This window comes from Temnothorax nylanderi, unplaced genomic scaffold (genome assembly GCF_030848795.1).
Source record: "Temnothorax nylanderi isolate EJ_2023f unplaced genomic scaffold, tnyl_v1.0 TNYL_tig0154_pilon, whole genome shotgun sequence".
Classification (NCBI taxonomy): Eukaryota; Metazoa; Arthropoda; class Insecta; order Hymenoptera; family Formicidae; genus Temnothorax; species Temnothorax nylanderi.
This window is the reverse complement of record NW_027249216.1, coordinates 86,025-107,077: the sequence shown is the minus strand read 5'-3', so window position 1 is coordinate 107,077 and position 21,053 is coordinate 86,025. Positions and strand designations below refer to the sequence as shown.

The following is a 21,053-nucleotide window of genomic DNA, read 5'->3' as shown; positions in this document are numbered from 1 at the left end:
TTTTGAATTTATTGCGACGTAAGTCTATAGGAAAACTTTGATATAGGAAAATATCGTGAAACGGAGCTAACAAGAAAGTGTGAGAGAAGAAAAGTTGAAGGATATTAAAGTCAAAAGTCAATACATTGAAATACGAATAACTGCGAGACGTAACGGTAACGTTGTAGAATAAAACGAAACAGGTGCATAACTTATAATTGAGTTGATCGCGAAAGGTTGTCAATTTAAAAGGTACTGTATGCCGTTATATTTTTCGTTGTGTCAGTATTTTCGCGTATATACATGGCCTGTGACACGCCTGTTTTCTCTCCGTGACACCTTATCCGCGACTACATAGATACATTGGCCACGACGTCGCCTCCGCTTTATCTTGTTTATCTTCTCCTCCACGCGGTGCAGATTGCAATGTTGCTGCTGCCTTCCGTGCGGCTCTCGTCACGAGGACATGCCAACAATCGTCGAGGACAATTGCTGCCGATGCAATTACGCCGCTATGAGCAAAATGCTCGACTTGGGGGAGATCGAAGTAGTCTATGCGACCTTCCACGTTGACGTTGGCGAGACGCCGTTCTACGTCGCGCTCGATTACACCAAGAGAAAGGTTTGTCGCTGTCGACCGCGGTTTATCGTTCGTTAGTCGTCGCGAAGCTGCATTAGCTCTTTAAACGAAGAGTTCGAGATTTATCCTCTATCGATATCCAGATTAATTTACGGTAAAGCATAACTTGATAGAATCAGCTAGATTAGAATAAGATTTTAATTGTGAACCGGAGAATTAATCATTTTTCTCAACAGCAAAAGAGTTAATTAATTAACGAATTTCTCGGTTTTTTATAATATATCAATATTAACGTTATCAATCTATTATATTATTTTTTACTGTTTTAACATCTCGGAGACTTTATGTTTTTCTTCAGAATTATTACCGGCTTCCTTATTTTCTTTTTCTATCTCTTCCTTTTCAATCACGCGTTTCTTTTACACGTATATATAGATCGTGATCAGTATACGAGGGACCTTAAGCATGAAGGACGTGCTGACGGACTTGAACGCCGAGGGCGAAGTGTTGCCTTTGTCGCCGCCGAGGGAGGACTGGTTCGGACACAAGGGGATGGTGCAGACCGCCGAATATATACGCAAGAAGCTGCTGGAGGAGGACATTATCGCGCGTGCTCGCGCAAAGGTAAGCATATTATGTGCAAATGAATCGTGCCCCGTCGCTCGTTATTGAAACAGACGATCGCCCCGAAGTGTTATCGACGTTACCTCGTTATTTGCATGATAACCGATAACGAAATACAAGCGCAACAGCGAATATAAGCGCAAATTTTAGCATATATATAACAAAATACATATTAAAAATTTTACGTTTAATTTACGTTTTAAAAAAAGCACGAAGTTATTGCATTTGCTTCGGACCTTAATAGCTTCCTCTTTTTTTTTTACACGATACAAAGTAAACCGCTCTTTCTCATCGATTGAAGTCTTGAATATACATTGCGAAAATTTACCATCCGGGTCATCCACACGTTTTTGCTTGCGGCAAAATGTGCCGGTAACCTTTTCATCGCGTATTTAACCCGCCAACGTATCGTTGTGTGTATTTCATTTCGGTTTAATTAAATCTTTCGGTTTCGTACGTTACGTAAATGTACCAAATGAATAAACAATCCAGTTGCGCGTATACACTGAATTTATTTATCGCGATAAAAAATTTGTCGAGAATAGACAAAGACAAAATTAAATATTTAAAATAATCTAAAATTGTGTGGCAATCTATGTTTAGGTTTCGGTAAAAACATATCGAAACGTAAAATGTTCGTATTTTTATCCGTTGTATTTTTCGTATATAAAATTCAATATTGGAGATACTCCGAGCATTCGTATTCAATATATATTTTTGTAATTGGACTTCCCTAGAGGTCCTAGAAAGAGTTTATATGCCAGAATTAATTAAGAACATTTTGAGATTGATTAAAAAGAGGATTTGGAATTTTTGTCGAATTTTGCCGCAGAATTCCTCTAGGGGTACGCATCAATTTGGGCTGATCTTGGTGGGACACTCGTTGGGTGCTGGCACGGCGGCGATCCTCGCGATCCTGCTGAAGCAGGATTACCCGGACCTGATGTGCTTCTCATTCGGGCCACCCGGTGGACTGTTGAGTATGCCTGCCCAGCAGTACACGCAGGAATTCATTACCTCCGTGGTGGTGGGCAAGGACGTAGTACCGAGAATCGGGCTTCGACAGATGGAAAGTCTGAGGGCGGACCTCATCAACGCTATAAAGAGAAGCGTCGATCCTAAGGTAACAAAATAGAAAGACTCTCTCAAGTTGGATCAACATTTGTCACGCCTGGATCGATAGTTGAGCAGTCGGCTTGCCCGCGAATTATTCCAGTGGAAGACAATAGCCTGCTCGGTGATGTGCTGCGGCTGCGGGTCGACACCCACGTCGGCGGCCAACCTGGAGGCCGGTGGTTGCATCAGCGAATACCAGCGGGACAAGGACCGGGCGCGCGCACAGACCATAGTACCCAGCGATTCCAGCATCGCTCTAACTCTGCACAGGCCCCTGTATCCGCCAGGACGGATCATACACGTGGTGCGACATCATCCGAACAAGGGCGAGTGAGTACCAGCTAATAATTGTATTTCTCTTCGTATCTAAAATAGAAGATCTCGAATACTTCGTAAAATTATTTATTCGAAGATTGGATTGCACCGTCATTAATGACTTTGAGTTTCGCTCATTTAAAATTAAATACTTCTAAGTATAACGATACATGAGAAAATCGTAATACTTAATATCCGAATAATACATTTTTAGCTCCAGTTGTTTACTTTTTTATTTAACATCACGCCGTTATATTTTTCCATTATAATAAAATTAACTCTATTGGTGCTAAAAGAATGATTACGCTAAAGCTAAATCGTCTCCTTTCTGTATCGCGCGAGACAAGTTCGATCTCGCTCCGTCGAGTCGGAAAAAATGAAAAGTTAATCGCGCCTTCTTTTTTTAGGCAGAAGTATGAGACGCATTGGAGGTATGTCTATCAGATAATTTTTACATTTTCAGGACTACTGCTCTGAGTTGTTGCATTTTGGAGATATTGCCCGCATGCGTCTATTGGGCCTATATCCTATATTTATTACGTAGGATGTTACTCCTTCTCGCTATCTTTCGATATCAGAATTTCGTTCCGTAATGGTTTTTACCTATGATATCCCGAGAAAAATGTATGCCCACATATATCGGAATTTTATTTCTTGTATAAATCGCTTACATCCTGGTGTAACAAAATTACGATCCTTATGTAACATAAAATTCGAATTATACATAATTTTGCAATAGATTTTATTAGACCAATGTTAGTTTTCAATAAATTTAAGAAGAAAAATATTAAATTAGAAATTTATAATACAATTTAATTTACAACGGTGATTGTTAAGAAAAAAGGATTTATTCTTTTTTCGAGAATTTATATACATCTTCCTCGGGATATACAATGCATATGCATGATTAGAATATTCCACGCGGGTGATATACGCCAAGGGAAGTGGTTTGGTAATTTTTGATAGCTTTAATAGATCTATCATGATTCATTAGGCAATTTAATACTTACAGTCCTTTGATTACAGTCCTTATGTGGATCGAGCTGCATGCTTCCACATCGTAAATGATCTCTTGTAGGAAACAAATTAGCACACGCATGACATCTTATTTTATTTATTATAATAAAATTCAAGGTACAATAATACATAATCTAACGTATAGGAGAGTAAGATATCTATCAGAAGAGTTTTGCTAAAGATTTCTATTACGAATACTTATTTCAACAAAATCAGTAAATTTAGTGATTTTTATTTTTGCTACCCATCCTCGAAATTGATATAAGTGTTTAAAACTAACTTCCATAACATGATTGCTTTAAAAATATTAAATGCAGTTCTCCAACATTCTAAACGAAAAATTTAATTTCTATGGCGAGCACAAAAATGTAAATGTGAAACATTTTTTATTAATTTATGCTGCTGATATATAAATAAAAGATAAAAGAATTTCTCTGCTTCATCAAGGAGTAATTATAATATTTAAAAAGAACTCATATATATAACAGAAATAAATTATGTATCAATCATAGTCTCATACGAATTTAGGGGATTCGCGGTTGGCTCAAATGCGTTCTTTCACATTGAATTCCAGACAAGTGTTGAACAAGCACCCGGTGTACCAGGCATTGTGGGCCAGTCCATGCGATTTCGACGAGGTGCTGATCAGCCCGGTGATGATACAGGACCACATGCCGGATAACATGTTACGCGCGTTGAACAAGGTAAGCAGGGACGCGAGCGTCGTGCGACAGCAAGTAAAACGGTCGCAAACACCACTGAGCCGAACCCCGTCGGTGAAACCGGGCCATTACGAACCCTTAGAAGAGACCGCCGACGGGTCCGATATCCCCAACGAGGTGGTCCAGCGAGATCGGATGACCAAGACCGTAGATCAGTCCGCTAACGGTGTTGATCGCGCGCGCATTTGCCCGGGTGTCGATTGCACGTCGATCGTCGTCGACGTGGAGGTGCACGAGCGCAAAGAGACGCTGCCAGAATCGCGTTGACAGCCGGAGATTCGTCCTCTCCGCAAGTCGCACGCGGAGATGAGATATCCCGCAAGTCACGATCTTAATTTTAACGACAAATCCTCCTCTCGATCCGTTACCGAAATTAAATTCGCGATTCGCGGGATAATCGCGCGTATCGAGGGACCTTACGTAATTTCAGATGTCTTCGATTAGGACACTCAATGAGTGACAGACTTGTGCGGAATCGCTCGTTAGTTTATAGCTGTAGAAAACTTATTTATTGTTTAGTTGGTTGCAGACAAAAAAGAAACATCGAGGCATTTTCTATATGCGTGATTATTTATTTTTGATTTTATACTTGAAGTAGCGTAGAGCGTAGCTGTAGATTCGGATAATTTGTCTAGTATAATTTATTATTATTTTGCGTCATATTGTTTCTCGCTTTTATTGGTCCAAGAGTTGTTCAGTTGCGTTCGCCGCAAGTGTATATTACTGTACTTTGGAACGATGCAACTGTATCATTATACATGCAATTATACGAAAACAACTCGATGTAGAGATGACTTATAAAACCTAGCAGGACAGATTTAGAAAAAAAGTACTTCTTTCAAGGTTCGGACTTGACAAATTTGGCTATATATTTTATAACTCCTATCAAAATATTTTTGATGTTTTCTTTTTCTCGGAAAGTTCCGAATAAAACGATGATATCATTAATTAATGAAAAAATTAACATGGCTAAACTTATCAAAAGGAGATATCGGATCTTTTTTTAATCAATCGTTTGAAGTTTTGTTTGCATTTCTTAGATTCAAGTCTGTGTTGCTAGGATTAAGGGACGCATGGGAATTTTGTAGGGTTGATTGCGGTAATCGATGATAACGAGGTAATCACTGCGCAATTTTTTCGATGATAAAATTGACAATTATTATATAACGTACAAGATTCGAATCTACATCGGATATCTCGAATTGGAGAGAAATTTGAAAAGATTCCGAAGAAAGGTACGAGGGAACAAAAAATTCTCCATTCCATTTTTCAATTCTCCTTTTGGTTTTGTTGGTATTGGGTTCGCTATCGTGATTACTGAATGGACTCACAATTATTCGCTTTCAATATCGCGGATACCTTAATTATTTCGACGATATTGCTACTTGGTGCAACGTGCGTTCGTTGAATATTCTTGTACTTATTACTCCTAACATCCGCCTAAGTAGAGTAACACGACTGACGTGCATGCCCTCGTACATCGCATGACATTATCGTTCTATGTATGTCGAATAGTGGCCAACCAGCGGCATATGAATACGCTATCGTTTGCACGCCGATACCCTTACACGAAAAACACTAATTTTACGTACGAATTATTTTATATCACACCAACGGTTACAATTCAATTGGTAATTGTAGGAAAAGAAACTAAATTTCTTTTATAGAATATAAATTGTATTCTATTTTTAGATATATACGTATATTAGAGCGCTAAGAATAGACTACATTTTAGTAATATTTGTTGTAGACGAATGTCATTATGCATGCATATATGTCATATACATGCAAATAATTATCATTCAATGAATTACTTAATAATTATTAATATGATTTAATTACAAGACTATTAGTTATAAAGAATTATTTATTCCTAACAATTTTCCCTTTTTTATGATATATGACAGTTACAGTTTTATAATATATTTTTGTAATTATATATATATAAATTTAATTTTTGATATACATTAAGCGAGAGTTGGCCGCTATTGGTTCGTTTGTTAAAGGAAAGATGCGCATTATTCCCTACGTTTCTTGTACGAGATCGATTTGTATTCTTCTTCACTCTCACTCTTTCTCCGTCGTTTTCCTCTTTTGCTTATTGCACGCAAAACGACTAAGATCTAAAGTACAAATTGAAAACTAAAGGCACATGTATGTACGCTTTTGTAAGAACAATATTTCGTATTTTCGTCACGCATTTACCGTTAAAAACGATTGCTCAACTTTATATAATTTTTATCCATTTTGAAAATCGCATATGAGATTTCAAAGCAATGTGACATTCGGACGATCGTATTTAGCGCTAAATACACGATGATGATGTGGATCAATATATTTTTTTACGACGTCCACTGCGAAAAATTCAGACGAAAGTAAATTGAAGGTTTTACACTTTTGTCGTTTTGTGAATGCATACGATTTCTGTAACAACTTTGTTATTCTGTATATTTTGCGATGTATGTTTTTTTAAATTAATACAATATTTTCTGCCACAGGAACAACGTGGTTTATTTATCGAAACTTTCTAATAGCTTTTTAATTCTTGACATTGACGTATCGACATTGACGACTCGCTTGGAATTAAAAACAAGATATAAAATAAAAGAATTCTGAAAAAATATAAAAATGATATTATATATTAATTTTATATATACATATATGAAATATTCGTATATTTTTTAGCGTTTTTTAGCATCGTAAAGCATTGAGCATTATTAATAACACTCGATTTGCGCCCATTAGTTATATATTGGTTTAAGTCGCGTCACGTAGCCGCTATTTGCCATTCTGCAATTCACTTGTTTTATTAATATGATTATAACTTTTATGCTATATTTCTTTACTGTAGTCAGCTTTGTAATGTACTTTGTTCTGCCAATATTAAATCGTAATCTTGTACGTTTAGCGATAAATACGCATGGACCTGATTAAACATGTTTTAGTTTTTCAAACAAGTGTAAAGTGTTTATTGGAAAAGAAGAATATGTAATAAACCGCCAAAGGAACGAATTGAAATTAACGTGACTCAGTATTGGGGTGTTCGACTGTTCTAAGCAAGTTTAAATTGAAATTCCGGCAGGAAAAGCAGATACGATCTTCGCGTTATACCGATAAAACTCGAACAGCCGTAATTTAGCCCGAAATAGAATCGAGAAGTTAAATTATAACAAAGTCAGGCAATTAAATCGCGCAATCGTTACAACAACAAATCTCTTTTATCACGTTATCATCATCTTGGACCTACAATGAGAGGGACGTTGATGTTTAGCTTGATCCTAATCGAGCCCTAATTGCTCATCAGCTCGATTAGCTAGCGACTGGCGTTTTCAGAAAAGAAAAGGAGGAGTGCAATCGCGAGATTGTTAATAGAACCGCTGTATTCCGGGGCAAATACGAGAAACGGTTATTACTTAATTAGTTTGCCGAGGTTCGACGGACGTAGCAATCCCCCACTGGCATCCAGCGTTTAAATTTCTCATCTTTGGACAAATTTAGTACGTTTTAATTACAAAACCGTATTCCGCGCAATCTTTTCAAAACGTATTTGGAAGAATCCGTCGCGAAAAATCGGCCGACCTTAAGCGATTGAGAGCGGTTAGAGATCAGCGCAAAGTGGGTGGCTGAGGGTGGCTGCGATGTGGATTAGGTGTTGGCGTGCAGAGATCGGGGCTGCGCAGAAGCGGGGGCAGCGACGGCGACGGGGGCCGATGCTAGTGCAGCCATCGCGGTGATAGACACGACGGCTATCGAGTTCAGGGGCCCACCCCTCGATCACCACCCGAGCATCGTGGCGCTCCACCATCGGGGTACACCGGACGCCCGCGCTACCGCACCCTCCTCGCGCCACGACACAAGGTACTTGGACGGGGAACTTGATCCAGGGCTCGAGCGCCTCGCGTAGCGAAATGTCGTAAATGATCCCCAGGATTATTCCCCGAGAATTTTCGAACGTCCAGAATTGATCCGTGTGCAAACGAGGATAAATGTGCCCGAGGCATCTCCTCGGGGGTATTTTTAACGTTCCATTTTTCCTCTCTCGATCTCTGTCGCGTCATTTTATCCGCGATATGTCATAAAGGACAAATCATTCTTCATTACATTCCAAAGAAAGATATCTATTACACACTTGCGACACAAACTTTAATTTTATAAAACAATATGGTAGATTTCATAATTAAATTGTCATATTTTTTTCTCTTTGTTAGGAAGTATATACATTTTTACACATAGAAATACGACATATTTTAAGACTCAATTTTCGTAATTGTTACTCGATACGATATTATTTCACGAAAACCTCAAGGTACTTTCTGTTCAGAGCATATTAAAATATATTTTACGAATACCGTGGAATCGAACTGAGATATCTTGCGGATATTAAATTAAAATTGTGACATTCTGTGGTCAATGGGATTAAACCAGAATATATTCCGCGGATATCGCGTGCTACATGAGAGTTCGATTCGCGTCATCGTCCATCAGGAATTTCGATCTATACACAAAATATTAATCGAATTGAAATATCCGAGAGTCGGTCCGTGTCGGTCGGTTTCAGGACGAGTTTGATTATTCGATCGCGCTCCGGTAAAGGGGTAAGCACTTCCTGACGCAACGTTGATCGTCCATACAGATCGAGACCGGTATCACGTAAACGCCATATATCTACATCCACACACGCATATACACGTAAATGCATGCGCATCATGCACTGGTTGATGATATCGTCTTCATTGTGCACTCGGCACTCGACTAGAGTCGATTGGCCTGATTGATTCTAGACTAGATTTTGGCGAGAGTATCGTCTGGTTTGCATGCTGGCAACTAATTATCGAAACAGGTGTGATTGACAACAGTAGGAAGTAGCGTCGAGATTGATGTTTGCAAGGATAACTGTCATAGGGGATATGGTACACGAATTAGATAATCCATTGTTCAGTAATGGGAAAGACACGGTTTTATCGCGCAAGTATATATTTGTCACGAGCTTTAACACGGAAAAGGACGATTGCCAGTAAGACCTTATTCTTACGATGTAAATGCGAAAGACAGCTTTTGTCTATTAATTTCTATAATCTATATAAAAATAATTTCCGTAATCTACGTAAAAGAATTCTCATTTTTTAATGGAAGACCCTTTTTCATACAATCAGAAATATATACCGTAAAAATACAAAGATGAAAAAATATAGTACTACCGCTAGTAGTAATACGATGTATGATATAACGTGCGGGAAGAAATCTAATCCTCTTATCAAGTATCAAAGGTATAAAGAGCTTCTAAATGCTTTTATCAAGTATCAAAGATATAAAGAGCTTCTAAATGCTCGCTTATTCCTTTGCGAGAAAATTTCGCCATGAATCTATAAAATCTACAAAAGTATAAAAAAATCTAAGAATCCGTGCAACACATCTTTCAAAAAATCAAGTCAAAGTAGATTCATAGGGTGAATAGCGACGCTTTGAATGTTGACTGAGTAAAGAAAGCTCGGATTAAATCTTTTCAAAAAGGAGCTTCGCTGACGCGACGTGAAAGATTAACTCGATTGCCGCGGTAAAAGAGAAATTAGAGTAACGCGGCAATTCTTGTCGAGCCGCGAGCGGAGAGCGTAAACGCGCCAGAATTGTTTGACGCGCATTCTTCTGCGCGAGGAGAAAAAGAAGAGTCGAGATTGCGCGATTGAAAGAATTTACGCTCGGCGGGACGAGGAATAAATATCCCGTTTTCCGGATTTCCGTTTTGCGGCTTTATATCGGCGTATCTCCGCCTTCTCATTATCGGCGTTAAATATTTCGCGGTTACTTCTGACTCTATTACGCAAATTGACCGTTCACCGTTGATTTGTGGTTGAAACGCGGATATTGGCCATCTCCGATGCGATGGACATGGAAAATGTCGCAGCGGAATTGCTCTCGCAAGTTGCAAGAAAAATCTTGATGAATATGATCAATCTTGATAAATCTTGATAAAGGTATCTGTGCTTGGTTTAAAAATTTCTCTCGTGGAAGAGTGTAGATACGACAGAGTATTTAGACGATAAATTAACATGATGAAAGAGTGAAAATATTCATTGAAAACTATTATTAAAACGGGTCCAAGTATATTGTATAATGATTCAAGATCAATGAAGATCCATATGGTGTCAACAAATTATAGGTACAAAATTTGGACGTTAGAATTGCGACGTAGGTTCGAAAATAGAAAAAGAATCTTATGAGTGTCGCTTAGAATTAAGTTTATGTAAGTAATGAGCTAATTCACACAAGTCAAAAATGGATCATTTTTTTTGCAAATCTCAAGAAAACTTTATTTAAGTATAAAGATATCTTAAGAGAGAACATTAAGAGACTTACACTTACAAAGATATCGACGTAAAAAATTAAACTAGCAAACCGACGAATCCCTGTTCTTTTTCCACGAGAAGTAACTTCGTTTTAATCTTCACGTGACATTTAATTATCCAAGGCTATTCAAGGGAAAAAAACGAAAACGGGAGAAACTTAACGAGACTCGTTGGCCGAGGGAGAAACCGATCTCGAGAAATTCGCGGACGCGATTTGTTGTACCTGTAGTTTCGCGAACCTACTCTGTAACGAGATAGACACGACCATACCGCCTATACGTCGTGGCTCGCGTCGTGCCAGGTTGTGACGACTCTGGGGCCGGCGAAGCCGCAGCGGCTGGCGTCCGGGCACGCGTCCTCGACGGAGGCGTCGTCGGAGGCGGCGCGCGACCACCAGACGATCGAGGTCCACGAGCTGGAGCTGCAGGAGCAGGAGATGCGGGCCCTGCTGTCGCCGTCCAGCCCGTCGAGGTATCAATTGGGCCACCTAGCCGGCACGCCGCCGCACCGGCTCTGCCTGGAGACGAGCTTCACGTCGCTGCAGAGCCCGACGGACATACCGCAGGCCGGTCGCGAGCTCAGCGTGGACTCCCGGGGTATCCCGTGGGAGTACGTCAGCCTCGCCAGTGAGCTGCTCCACACGCCCCGGCCGGATGACGGCAAACCGTAAGGACGATGAACCACTTTGAACCCTTCGCGGTCCGGCAGCGCGAATTCGCGCGAATAATCAATTGAAATCGATGTAATGTAATGCTAGATGTAATGGTGCTAGAAATAGTCTTTAAAATTTCTTTTTTTCGAGCAGAAACATTTTTTTTATATTTCGAACCGCGAAAGATTAGTATCAAGACAAGAAGGGAGGGAAAACCCCGAAGAGGAGACCGATAGCGGCGATAGAAGTGATGACGTTGAACTCTGACCACTTAGTGCCAGCAACACTACCCTTATTGCCAGACATCTAAAGAAAATCCGATTGCTGACGCGAAATTCTTGATTTTATTAGAATCCGCGCGTTAATCGAGATATCTCAATGACGCAAAGGCAAAGTAGATTTTTATGAGAAAGCGTAGCGAATTCTAAGGAATATTTGAATGAATGGTGGAAGAATCGTTGGATTACAGGGTATCATTGATCAGAAAGGTATCAAGGAATCCAAGAGGATGAATCAATCATCGCACCCGCTTTTTTCACTCAGAATATCTAGCAATTTCATTTCACGCTCTCGTTCACTCTCGCTTCTCTCGCTTAGATCCGAATCCTCACCGTGCTATGATGATATCGTGCACCTGAAAGTTATCGTCTCGCACCGATATACGATTGAATCATAAAAGATCACAGTCGCGCAGGAAGTGTTCCCGAACGACACAAGGTTCGAAGAAGACGTTTGTGTCGTCCGGATCTTGAAATCCGCAAACGAAGTTTCGGTAGATCGATCGAGAAATGATCGAGGTTTTCCCTTCGCGATGAAACTCACCCCTTTCTTTTTCTTTTGCGCGAAAAGACCGAGCCGTTGGGACGACCCGACGCGCACGGCACCCTTAGCCACGCCGGAGACGCTGTCGGAGGCGTCGACGAGCAGTCCGCCGTCGCCGGAAGTGCCGGCGCCCAGGCCGATGCGACGCACCCCCAAGATCCCGGGAAACTTGTCGACGGCGGCGGACGACCTGAAGAATAATCTGCACTACGCGATGCTCTCGGCGAAGAACTACTTCCTGAGGACGGGGGAGCACGCGGGGGGCAGCAACAACGGCAGCAGCAGCGGCAACAGCGAGGCGAGTTACGAGAGCGCCAGGAGCCTGGCCGCCGCCGGTCTTCCGCCGCCGGTCCCGAGACGACGGGACTCCGTTATCGTTAGGAGGTGGATACCTTTGTCTATAAAAAAGTTTGGACTAAAGGAAAAATTTAACTTGCCTATATAAAGAAGAGATTTCTAAATGATATAACGCGAATTATTCGCATCAAAAATCGCTTTTAATTCCGATAGGGCTGATCTTTCTGTATCTAAGTATTTTATTGAAGTTAGTGAGTTACTGTTTATTCTATAATTCTTGAACTTTCTTTCACAAAAACTTGTATATACATATATTCTATAAATATATATACATATATGATATATATTTCAGAGAACAACGGACGTGCACGGCAGCGTGTTGCAGGGACGATTTGTCGGAGAACTCGTCGACCCACACGTCGTCGCACTCCTCGAGAGTCTCCCATACCTCGCATCGCGTCCAGGTGGAGTTCAACGAGGAGGAGAATAACACCAACGGGTCCAGCTTGGATTTCTATGAGGCGAAGGTAGAGGTCAATTTATCTTTCGATAAGAAATAAATTTCGATCGTCCGCAATCGTGTCTTCGTGTCTTCAGGGTTCCTCCGGCCAGCGCGACAGCAGCAACGACGTCTTTCTTAGCGTGCGTAGTTCACCGGAGTGCAAAGGACTCATGGCACCGGCCACGGATCTAGGTGCCGAATGGAAGAAAGGAATCGATGCTACAGGCGTGGGCGGCGACGCCTCGTTACCGCTTCTCCGAGGCCTGTCGCCCACACCGACCCCCGGCCAGCACAGCTCGCCATTCTTCAACGCCAAGCGGAAAAAATACGTGTATCCCATTACGCTGGTGGGACGAGGAGAGAGCAGCGTCTAGTCATAGATTCTAGATAAATGCTGGACATAATCAACGATTGTGAAGGCAATCCTTCACTCGACAAACAATCGTAATGGAGGAAATAAAATAATGGTATCGCTCTGTGCGACTCGTGTATGATCCTCTTTAACTTCGACTAGAAGGAATATTTATTGTGAGAGAACTTTTTAGCTCAGCGAATTGAAATAAAATCAACCGAGGACCATGAGGCACGATAACAGTAGTCAGAAGTAGGCGTTTGGATATATGTGCCAAATTCTTCTTACCAATTTCCTCTTCTTCCTCAATCTACGAATTTCTCAGGTAATCAACCCAAACGGCAGTCTAAAAAACGTATGAAATTAAAACATCTTTAAAATGCGTTTTTACGTCGCTTTTGCGCATTTGGGATTGTCCATCTTCGATTTACAGATTTCAACATACTTTCTTCAATCATTGTCCCGTCTTGATACAAATGTTTCGACTAGCAACGCATTTCTTCGAGGTATTACAGTTTGATAATCTTACTGTAATAATCGCAATTATTAACCAATAACTTGTTCAAACGGGATTGCTTAAATATCAATAACAAGAAGGTACTTGTGCATGTTCCTAAGGACAATGTTGAACAACAGTCGAGCGATTATTTTAACAATTAATTAATGAAGCTGGACGTTAATTATGCAATATGAAATTATCTATCTTTTGGGGGGGGATTTTCAGTTCCATATCAGAAAAGCTATTCCTACTCTCGTCTAGTGTCAGAGAGAAATACATTTCTGCAACTAACTATAAATCTCTTGATCGAGATTAAAATATGTACTGCATATCGCAGTAACGGCCTATTTTGTATCAATATCGGTTATTAAGATCACAGTAGAAACCATGATTTTTATATATTTCTAAATGGATTTGTCGAATAAAAATCAAATCTCGCATATATATTCTGTTCGAGTTTTTGATATAATTTGTACTGTTCTTAGAACGTGCTTTAACATACGAATCGATATGGCGTAGTAATTATAATTATTCAGTACCTTTTTATTACACTCTAGTCAAATCGCTCGAGTTTGACGATGATACTTAGGGCGAATGAAGAAATACTCTTCGCGAAACGTTATCGCGATTATATATAGTCAAAAGAAAATGCGATTGTCAAGTATATGACCTTTCTTGAGGATATGCTTAAGAATCGGAGTTTTGATGTCGCTGTACTTATGTAAAAAAAAAAAAAAAAATAGCACCAAGTGGCATTTAAATTCTAGTCAATATAACGTATGCTTAGAAAGTGTAATATTTATTGTAATGTTTATAGTATCCTTGGAGAAAAAAATGCACAGAATATACAATTAATTTTAACATAGAACTATTTATAAGAAATAAACGATGAAGAAAACCGCTACATCTGTATATAATGTATATGCAATTGGTTATCTGCATATTGAGACCACTATAGAACGAAAAGATTCCGAAAAAATTATCAATGTAACGCGAACTCGATGTCGCATGCCGAGTGATAATAAATTATTACAGTGAATTTATTATTATTCATTCGTTTGTTACAGGAAACTTCTCTGTATAATATAAACAGTCATTCATTCCAGTAGATTCCGTGTTAAATGTTCAAATTTTCTCGTGTATAAGACGAAGACAGTTCGTTAACAAAGTAAGCTGCGCAGATCATACATATATTTATAAAAAAAAAAAAAAAAGAAACTATTGCATGGTGCTTGCCCACGGCGGTATCATGGGCTGTGGATTTTGTAAGTAGGACATCACTACCGCCGATATCGACAGCATGAAGCAGCTGAGGATTTGCTTGGCGTCCTCGCTCACTCGCGTATTAGCGAAGCTGATGCAGGAGCAGTAGAGCGCCACCCAGGAACACCATTTCAGCCTCATCATCAAGCCGCACATACTGAAGATCATTCCTATGACGTTCATGTACTCCGGAGTCATGTCGTCCTGCATGTGCGTCTGATTGTTCGAACCCGGTGGCTTGTAGCGAACCTCCTTCTCCGGCCGCCTCGGATCTGTCGAGCTATTCATTTTGAATATCTGCAATACAAAATACAGATGCTAAGTAACAACTTTATTGTTTTCTGTCAAAAAGAAATTAGTGGTGTACAGTTATTTTTTTTAAGCAAGCTCTATCTTCTTTTTCCTCTTCATTAAGGCTCAGAGGTAATTTGCAATTAACAAATGTATAATTTTCTTTTATGAATTGGTATCTATCAAACCAATACGATTGTCTTTCATCAGGAAAGGTTGTTATCCCGTGGTAAATTAATCAGTTATAGATAAGAATATAGATTCAAAATAATAACTTTATTGTTTTCTGTCAGAAGGAAATTAATGGTGTACAATGTATAATTATTTTTCGAAGCAATCCTCTTCACTGAAGCTTAGAATTCGCAATTAACAGACGTACAGTTTTTTTTTTATGAATCAGTATCTATCAAAGCAATACGCAATTTTATTTTATCAGGAAAGGTTTACTATTTCGCGCTGAATTGTTTTCAAGCATAACATTAATTAATCTGTAAATAATTAATAAACGGTGATTTTCAGAGTGGCAACGGCATACTTACGTGTCGATTGGAAGACACTGTACAAATATTATCTAAACGACTGGCATATTCCAACACCAGAATAATCCGTAAAACACATGCAGCAGATCAGCAGGCTGTCACAAATCGCGTCACAGCTCGCGGAAGTCGCAGAGGAGGCCCACTGCCCAGAGACAGAGAGTCACAGAGAGTCACGGAGTCACCTGGCCGCACCGTGAATCGTGACCACCGTGACAGGATGACAGGACAAACCGGAGTAGACTCGCAGCGCCGCGCGCGACTGCTCCGGGAACCGGGAAACCTACACACCGTCGTCGCGGAGGGAGAATCCCGACAATCCCGACCATAAAAAGTTGGCGAGCCGCGAGAGCGCCTCTCGTCCGCGAGGCTACCGTCCGAGGCCGCGCGCACGAGCCTTGGCGCGAGAAAAACGTCGTCCGCGATACCCGTTTCCGCGCCGCTCGGGACAGTCCGGGGACACGTCGTCCCTCCCGTGGTCGTGTCGACGTCGTGTCCGTCGATCGTACGCAACGCACGCGGGATGAGCGTTTAATCGCGCGCGTGCGGCGCCAACGAGAGCAAAGCAAACACGAGCGAGCGAGCGAGCGCGAGAGAGAGAGAGAGAGAGAGAGAGAGAGAAAGATGTCGAAAGCCGCTGACAGACAGAGCTACGCGCAGACCTACAAGCTCGTCGTCGTCGGTGGGGGCGGTGTCGGAAAATCGGCGATCACGATACAATTCATCCAAGTAAGTCTCAGCAACGATTCATTCCGCGCTAACGCGATAATGCAATGCTGGCCGAATGTCCGAATCCGTGATAGATCGATCGCGTTCGATTCGACGCGCGGAGGCGTTTCCGATCGCGGATCTTTCGACGGAACTCCAATTTCCCTTTCATTCGGAAATTCCCCGAATTTCCGAAAGAAACAGGAAACGTCGCGTTCGTTCACGTCGTTGTCTCCGAGATGCGATCTGTCCTCGCCGCTCTCCGGAGCGTCGATTATTGCCGCGACGCGTTATCGTCGAATTCCTGTCGGAGATAATCGATGGGCGAAGTAGAAACGGGGGGGGGGGGGGGGGGTGTAATCGCGAAATACGCGAGCGAGACGTCGACTCGTCGGGTCGCGTTACACGCGACGAGGCAGGAGAACAAACAGTTGGAGTAGTTGGACGGGTGAAGACGGGTTAGGCACATTATGTCACAGCGCGTACGCAATCGTCATATATGGTCATATACGCCGCGGCAGCGCCGTGGCGCGTCGATTCCGACGAAACCTCGAGACCTCGAGCCCCCGCGCGAGGGGGCGGAGAGGAGCAGAAGGGGTGCGACGCGCGCGGCAATATTCGCAAATCGAATGCGGCTTGAAACGTGAATGCGATTTGCCGACGATCGGCAAATACGTGAGATGCCGTTTGAATTTTTGTCATTCTCCTCATCAAGAATGACCGGCTATATCTTTTTTTTTTATTTGAAACGTGTTTTGACCCGGGAACTGGCCCACGATTTTTTTTTGCATAAGTAGTTACTTGGAATGATTTTTACACCTCAAATAAAAGTTATTGTTATTAATTACATATTTTGGTATTTAATTGCGTATTTAATTGCAAATTTTTGATTGTTTTATAGTTTAGCTGTTTTTGAGAACAATATGTACTGAACTTATATAGATTTACTTAACATTTTTTGAAAATAATAAGGAGAAACAAAAAAACTAAACAAACATTAAAGGAACAAAAAAAGGCTCATTATAATTACCGTGACGCTTCATTTTTTCGATACTGGGGTGTAAGATTCATTCCAGGTGTCCATTTCTAAGTTAAATGCATGATGAATATCTAAAATATAATATATTACGTTTTCTATAAGTATGCTGTATTTAAAATTTGTTTTAGAGCTATTTCGTGACCGATTATGATCCAACGATTGAGGATTCCTATACGAAGCAGTGCGTTATCGACGATGTGCCAGCCAAACTCGACAGTAAGCGAAGAATACATCAACCTATATATTTAGTTTAAGATCTGTCTTTATTTTTGCTCGTGTTTATTCACACTCGTGCGCTTGATTTGAATTCGGTTTAATACAGAATCAGAAATCGAATATTGAGAGAGCTATGTTTGCGTTACAGTTTTGGACACCGCTGGCCAAGAGGAATTTAGCGCCATGCGCGAACAATACATGAGAAGCGGCGAGGGATTCCTCCTCGTGTTTGCCGTCACCGATCACTCGTCTTTCGACGAGATATTAAAGTTTCACAGGCAGATACTTCGGGTGAAGGATCGAGATGAGTTTCCCATGCTAATGGTTGGAAACAAAGCGGATTTGGACCATCATAGGCTTGTAAGTATCGTCGATAAGTAAGCAGATTAAATCGTACCCCGCGCGTTCGCTTCTCTCTGCAGAGAATAATAAGTAATTCCATGTTTTTCCTCCCACACAATTTACTAACCCAGTTGAATCTTTATTTTAGGTATCAATTGAAGAGGCGCAAAATATGGCGCGTCAATTGAAGATTCCATACATTGAGTGCAGCGCTAAGCTACGGATGAACGTCGATCAAGCTTTCCACGAGCTGGTGCGAATCGTCAGAAAGTTTCAACTGTCGGAACGGCCGCCGCTGAAGCCAAATTACAAGAAGAACAAGAAGAAGTGTTGCATGCTGTAATAACAAAACTATTTATCCTGACAGACGATTTAGCACACTGATCGGACCGTATTTTTGGCGGTGAGTTCTCATTCAGAGAAGAAACAGGGAAAGAAAATGGTAAATTCAAAATTACACGCGCAAAAAAAAAAACTGAAATTTTTATGATACACTTTGTCGGAAATAATTTACACTTCCGCGCAAATAAAGTATTCTTTTTCGTGTTTAGGATTGGAAACGACGCGGATTTTGATATTGATTACATAAACAAACTGCCAAACTTTGCAACAAGTTTAAAGATGATTACCGCATGTGCTTTTCTAACTATTGCGCTAGAAGGCAACGTTTTACCGACGATTATCGTCGACATTTACTATCGTCTCGCGGCGATAACGATAATATGATTAATTACAATGTGACACTAAAGTAACTCTTTTTAATGCCATTGTATTCAATTTGTAATGTATAGAGTTTAACGAAAAATAACTTCTTCTATATATAGCAGGTCAATTTTCGCCTTGCACAAATATTACAGGCAATGGCCCAATGACAAATATAATTATTTTTCTAATAAATTTTGCTGGAAGAACGCTCTACAAATACTATCGATGAGTAAAAGTTTAAAACGGTTATTATCTGTAACGCAATGTACTGTTTAAGATGGTATATTTGGATGGTTGAGATAATGTTTAACTTATTACGACATAATTGGATTTAATAGTGGGGAACCGCACATGGATCCACACAGGGTCCCAGGGTCTGCATAGATTCGCTTCCGCTCGCTGCTGATCGTCTGATATATTAATGATCTCGAATTGCAGCGAAACTCAAATTAAGGCAAATAGAACAACACACAGATTTTCATAACATAATTTGTATGATATGACAATATATACTTGTATGACCAACAATTTGAAATGTAAAGGGAATGTTTCATACATACATACATATATATATATACTAATTGTAAGAACAGGATAATCATGATTATGAAATGTAGAATATGCTTTTGCTCTTCATCTCTCATTTTAAGAAAATACTTTAGACAGAAAATATTAGTTGAAATACCTTATTTTTATTCACGCATATGATCCAATGAATACGTGCCGGCAATATATATCGTGTTGGTATATATGATATCTAAGAGATGCATTCGATCAAAGCAGTTGAATCACTATTTTGTAGTGACGACTTAAACGCACACTGTACTCAGCCACTTGTCGAAAATACTCCTGCTATTATTAGCAGCGTTCTAATTCGTCTTCCCTTTGGTTGAGTCATAATGTCTAATTGCGAAAATCAAATTGCGAAAATAACGCAGTAATATTGAACCAAACGTACAAATTATGAGATACAAACCGAGCAAATACCTACCATTTACATTCGAGTTACGTCTATAAGAATTGTTCAAATTGTTTAAAGTTATCTCTATATTTATATATAGCACTTAGTGGTTGAAATTTTGCGCAAATTACAATAATAAAATCAGAATGGGGCCAATAACATTTTTAATGCAGATGATCATGTAATTAACAATATCTTAATGCTATATACTCCACAAGTTTCGATTAGCAGGCTGCGTTTGAATTAATTTTGACGTTAAAACAAAATTAATAATTTATATTTACTTACATATTCTTCTGTTATATTTATAATTAAATGTCTTCCAATGTAATTACTCTTTAAATGCATATGTAACTTTATTTAACGTTATGTCTATTTTATTAAAACAAAATTACGATGTTGTACGTAATTTTAATGATGATATTTTAATTCTTTATAATTCTCAGCTTAGCGAGAAGGGAAATATGGACACTACAAATACTTTTATAAATGTAAAATTTTTATTTCTCTTTTCTGTTAAATAAATTTGTTTTTATTGATCTGTTTATTGAGTGGTACTTGTAATAATGTGATGTTATAATGTCTATGGTTAAAAACGCTATATTTGTGGAGAGATATGAAAATGTGTTCAGCTAGTTTCGGTTTCACCAATAACGAAACATAATTTTGCTCGTTCGATTTTTCCAACGTTATATTTCGCCAAGGTTCGATTCGTTGCTGGTGATACCGAGATGTACTAATAATGATACTAATAATAATACTAGCTTTAATAACGTAGATAATAATATATGTATAATATATATATATATATATATATGTGTGTGTGTGTATAATACTACAAAACGACACTTTATTACAGGAATTACCAAATTTTGCGATGATATGATATCATACTTAACACTAATAATTTATACGAAATGTTTATCTTATGAAATGTTACTTATAACATTTACGAAACTGCAAGAATCGAATAAAAAATTCCATTTATTTTTGTAACTGAGTATATATTTATATATGTTTGTAAAAATAATGTCTATAGCAAACTGATCTTTAGATTCAATCTATGTTTGTTAACTTCTGTAAACCGAATAATATAAATATAAAATTAATTGTTATTATGTTCTTTTTGGTATTCCCACAATTTTCCGACATTATTTCACGTTTAAATGTA

The 21,053-nt window shown here is 39.6% G+C and overlaps 3 protein-coding genes across 9 annotated transcripts in view; 2 read left to right on the top strand and 1 right to left on the bottom strand.

Moving 5' to 3' along the window:
• Inae (inactivation no afterpotential E) overlaps window positions 1-14,860 on the top strand; it is a 43,873-nt gene extending 29,013 nt beyond the window's left edge. For 4 of the 6 annotated variants that reach the window (XM_071715145.1, XM_071715148.1, XM_071715146.1 and 1 more), the window contains 10 exons: window positions 400-601; window positions 995-1,183; window positions 2,016-2,306; window positions 2,400-2,629; window positions 3,022-3,045; window positions 4,206-4,335; window positions 10,999-11,363; window positions 12,199-12,555; window positions 12,821-12,995; window positions 13,066-14,860. In XM_071715145.1, the coding sequence (XP_071571246.1) occupies window positions 400-601; window positions 995-1,183; window positions 2,016-2,306; window positions 2,400-2,629; window positions 3,022-3,045; window positions 4,206-4,335; window positions 10,999-11,363; window positions 12,199-12,555; window positions 12,821-12,995; window positions 13,066-13,344 (2,242 nt within the window). In that variant the 3' untranslated portion in view covers window positions 13,345-14,860. Of the gene's footprint in view, window positions 1-399; window positions 602-994; window positions 1,184-2,015; window positions 2,307-2,399; window positions 2,630-3,021; window positions 3,046-4,205; window positions 4,336-8,002; window positions 8,212-10,998; window positions 11,364-12,198; window positions 12,556-12,820; window positions 12,996-13,065 lie in introns of all 6 variants that reach the window. The other 2 variants (XM_071715151.1, XM_071715150.1) reach the window with 2 other exon arrangements.
• Window positions 14,600-16,132, bottom strand: LOC139777609 (PAT complex subunit Asterix). The gene is made up of 2 exons (XM_071715165.1): window positions 15,915-16,132; window positions 14,600-15,381 (listed from the first exon to the last, which is right to left on the bottom strand). Exon 2 carries the CDS (start codon window positions 15,370-15,372, stop codon window positions 15,040-15,042), a length of 333 nt encoding a protein of 110 aa, XP_071571266.1. The 5' UTR covers window positions 15,373-15,381; window positions 15,915-16,132; the 3' UTR covers window positions 14,600-15,039.
• A 138-nt stretch (window positions 16,133-16,270) lies between these two features.
• Window positions 16,271-20,997, top strand: Ras64b (ras-like protein 2). Of its 2 annotated transcripts, XR_011719396.1 has the most exons (5): window positions 16,271-16,640; window positions 17,787-17,874; window positions 18,023-18,234; window positions 18,365-18,619; window positions 18,768-20,997. XR_011719396.1 is itself a non-coding variant. In XM_071715162.1 (4 exons), the coding sequence occupies exons 1-4, from the start codon at window positions 16,536-16,538 to the stop codon at window positions 18,557-18,559; spliced, it is 600 nt and encodes a 199-aa protein (XP_071571263.1). In that variant the 5' UTR covers window positions 16,272-16,535; the 3' UTR covers window positions 18,560-20,997. The 2 variants fall into 2 exon arrangements, 1 of the variants encoding a protein (XP_071571263.1); XM_071715162.1 differs by having other exon boundaries at window positions 16,272-16,640; window positions 18,365-20,997.
• The last annotated feature ends 56 nt before the right edge of the window (window positions 20,998-21,053 follow it).

What these genes read in the sequence shown, in the direction of transcription:
- LOC139777609 (XM_071715165.1), bottom strand. Translation starts at nt 15,372, where the DNA reads ATGAATAGCTCGACAGATCCGAGGCGGCCGGAGAAGGAGGTTCGCTAC.
- Ras64b (XM_071715162.1), top strand. Translation starts at nt 16,536, where the DNA reads ATGTCGAAAGCCGCTGACAGACAGAGCTACGCGCAGACCTACAAGCTC. An exon ending in TCACGATACAATTCATCCAA is followed by an intron (nt 16,641 to 17,786) that starts GTAAGTCTCAGC and finishes AATTTGTTTTAG; the next exon opens with AGCTATTTCGTGACCGATTA. An exon ending in ATTTGGACCATCATAGGCTT is followed by an intron (nt 18,235 to 18,364) that starts GTAAGTATCGTC and finishes TCTTTATTTTAG; the next exon opens with GTATCAATTGAAGAGGCGCA.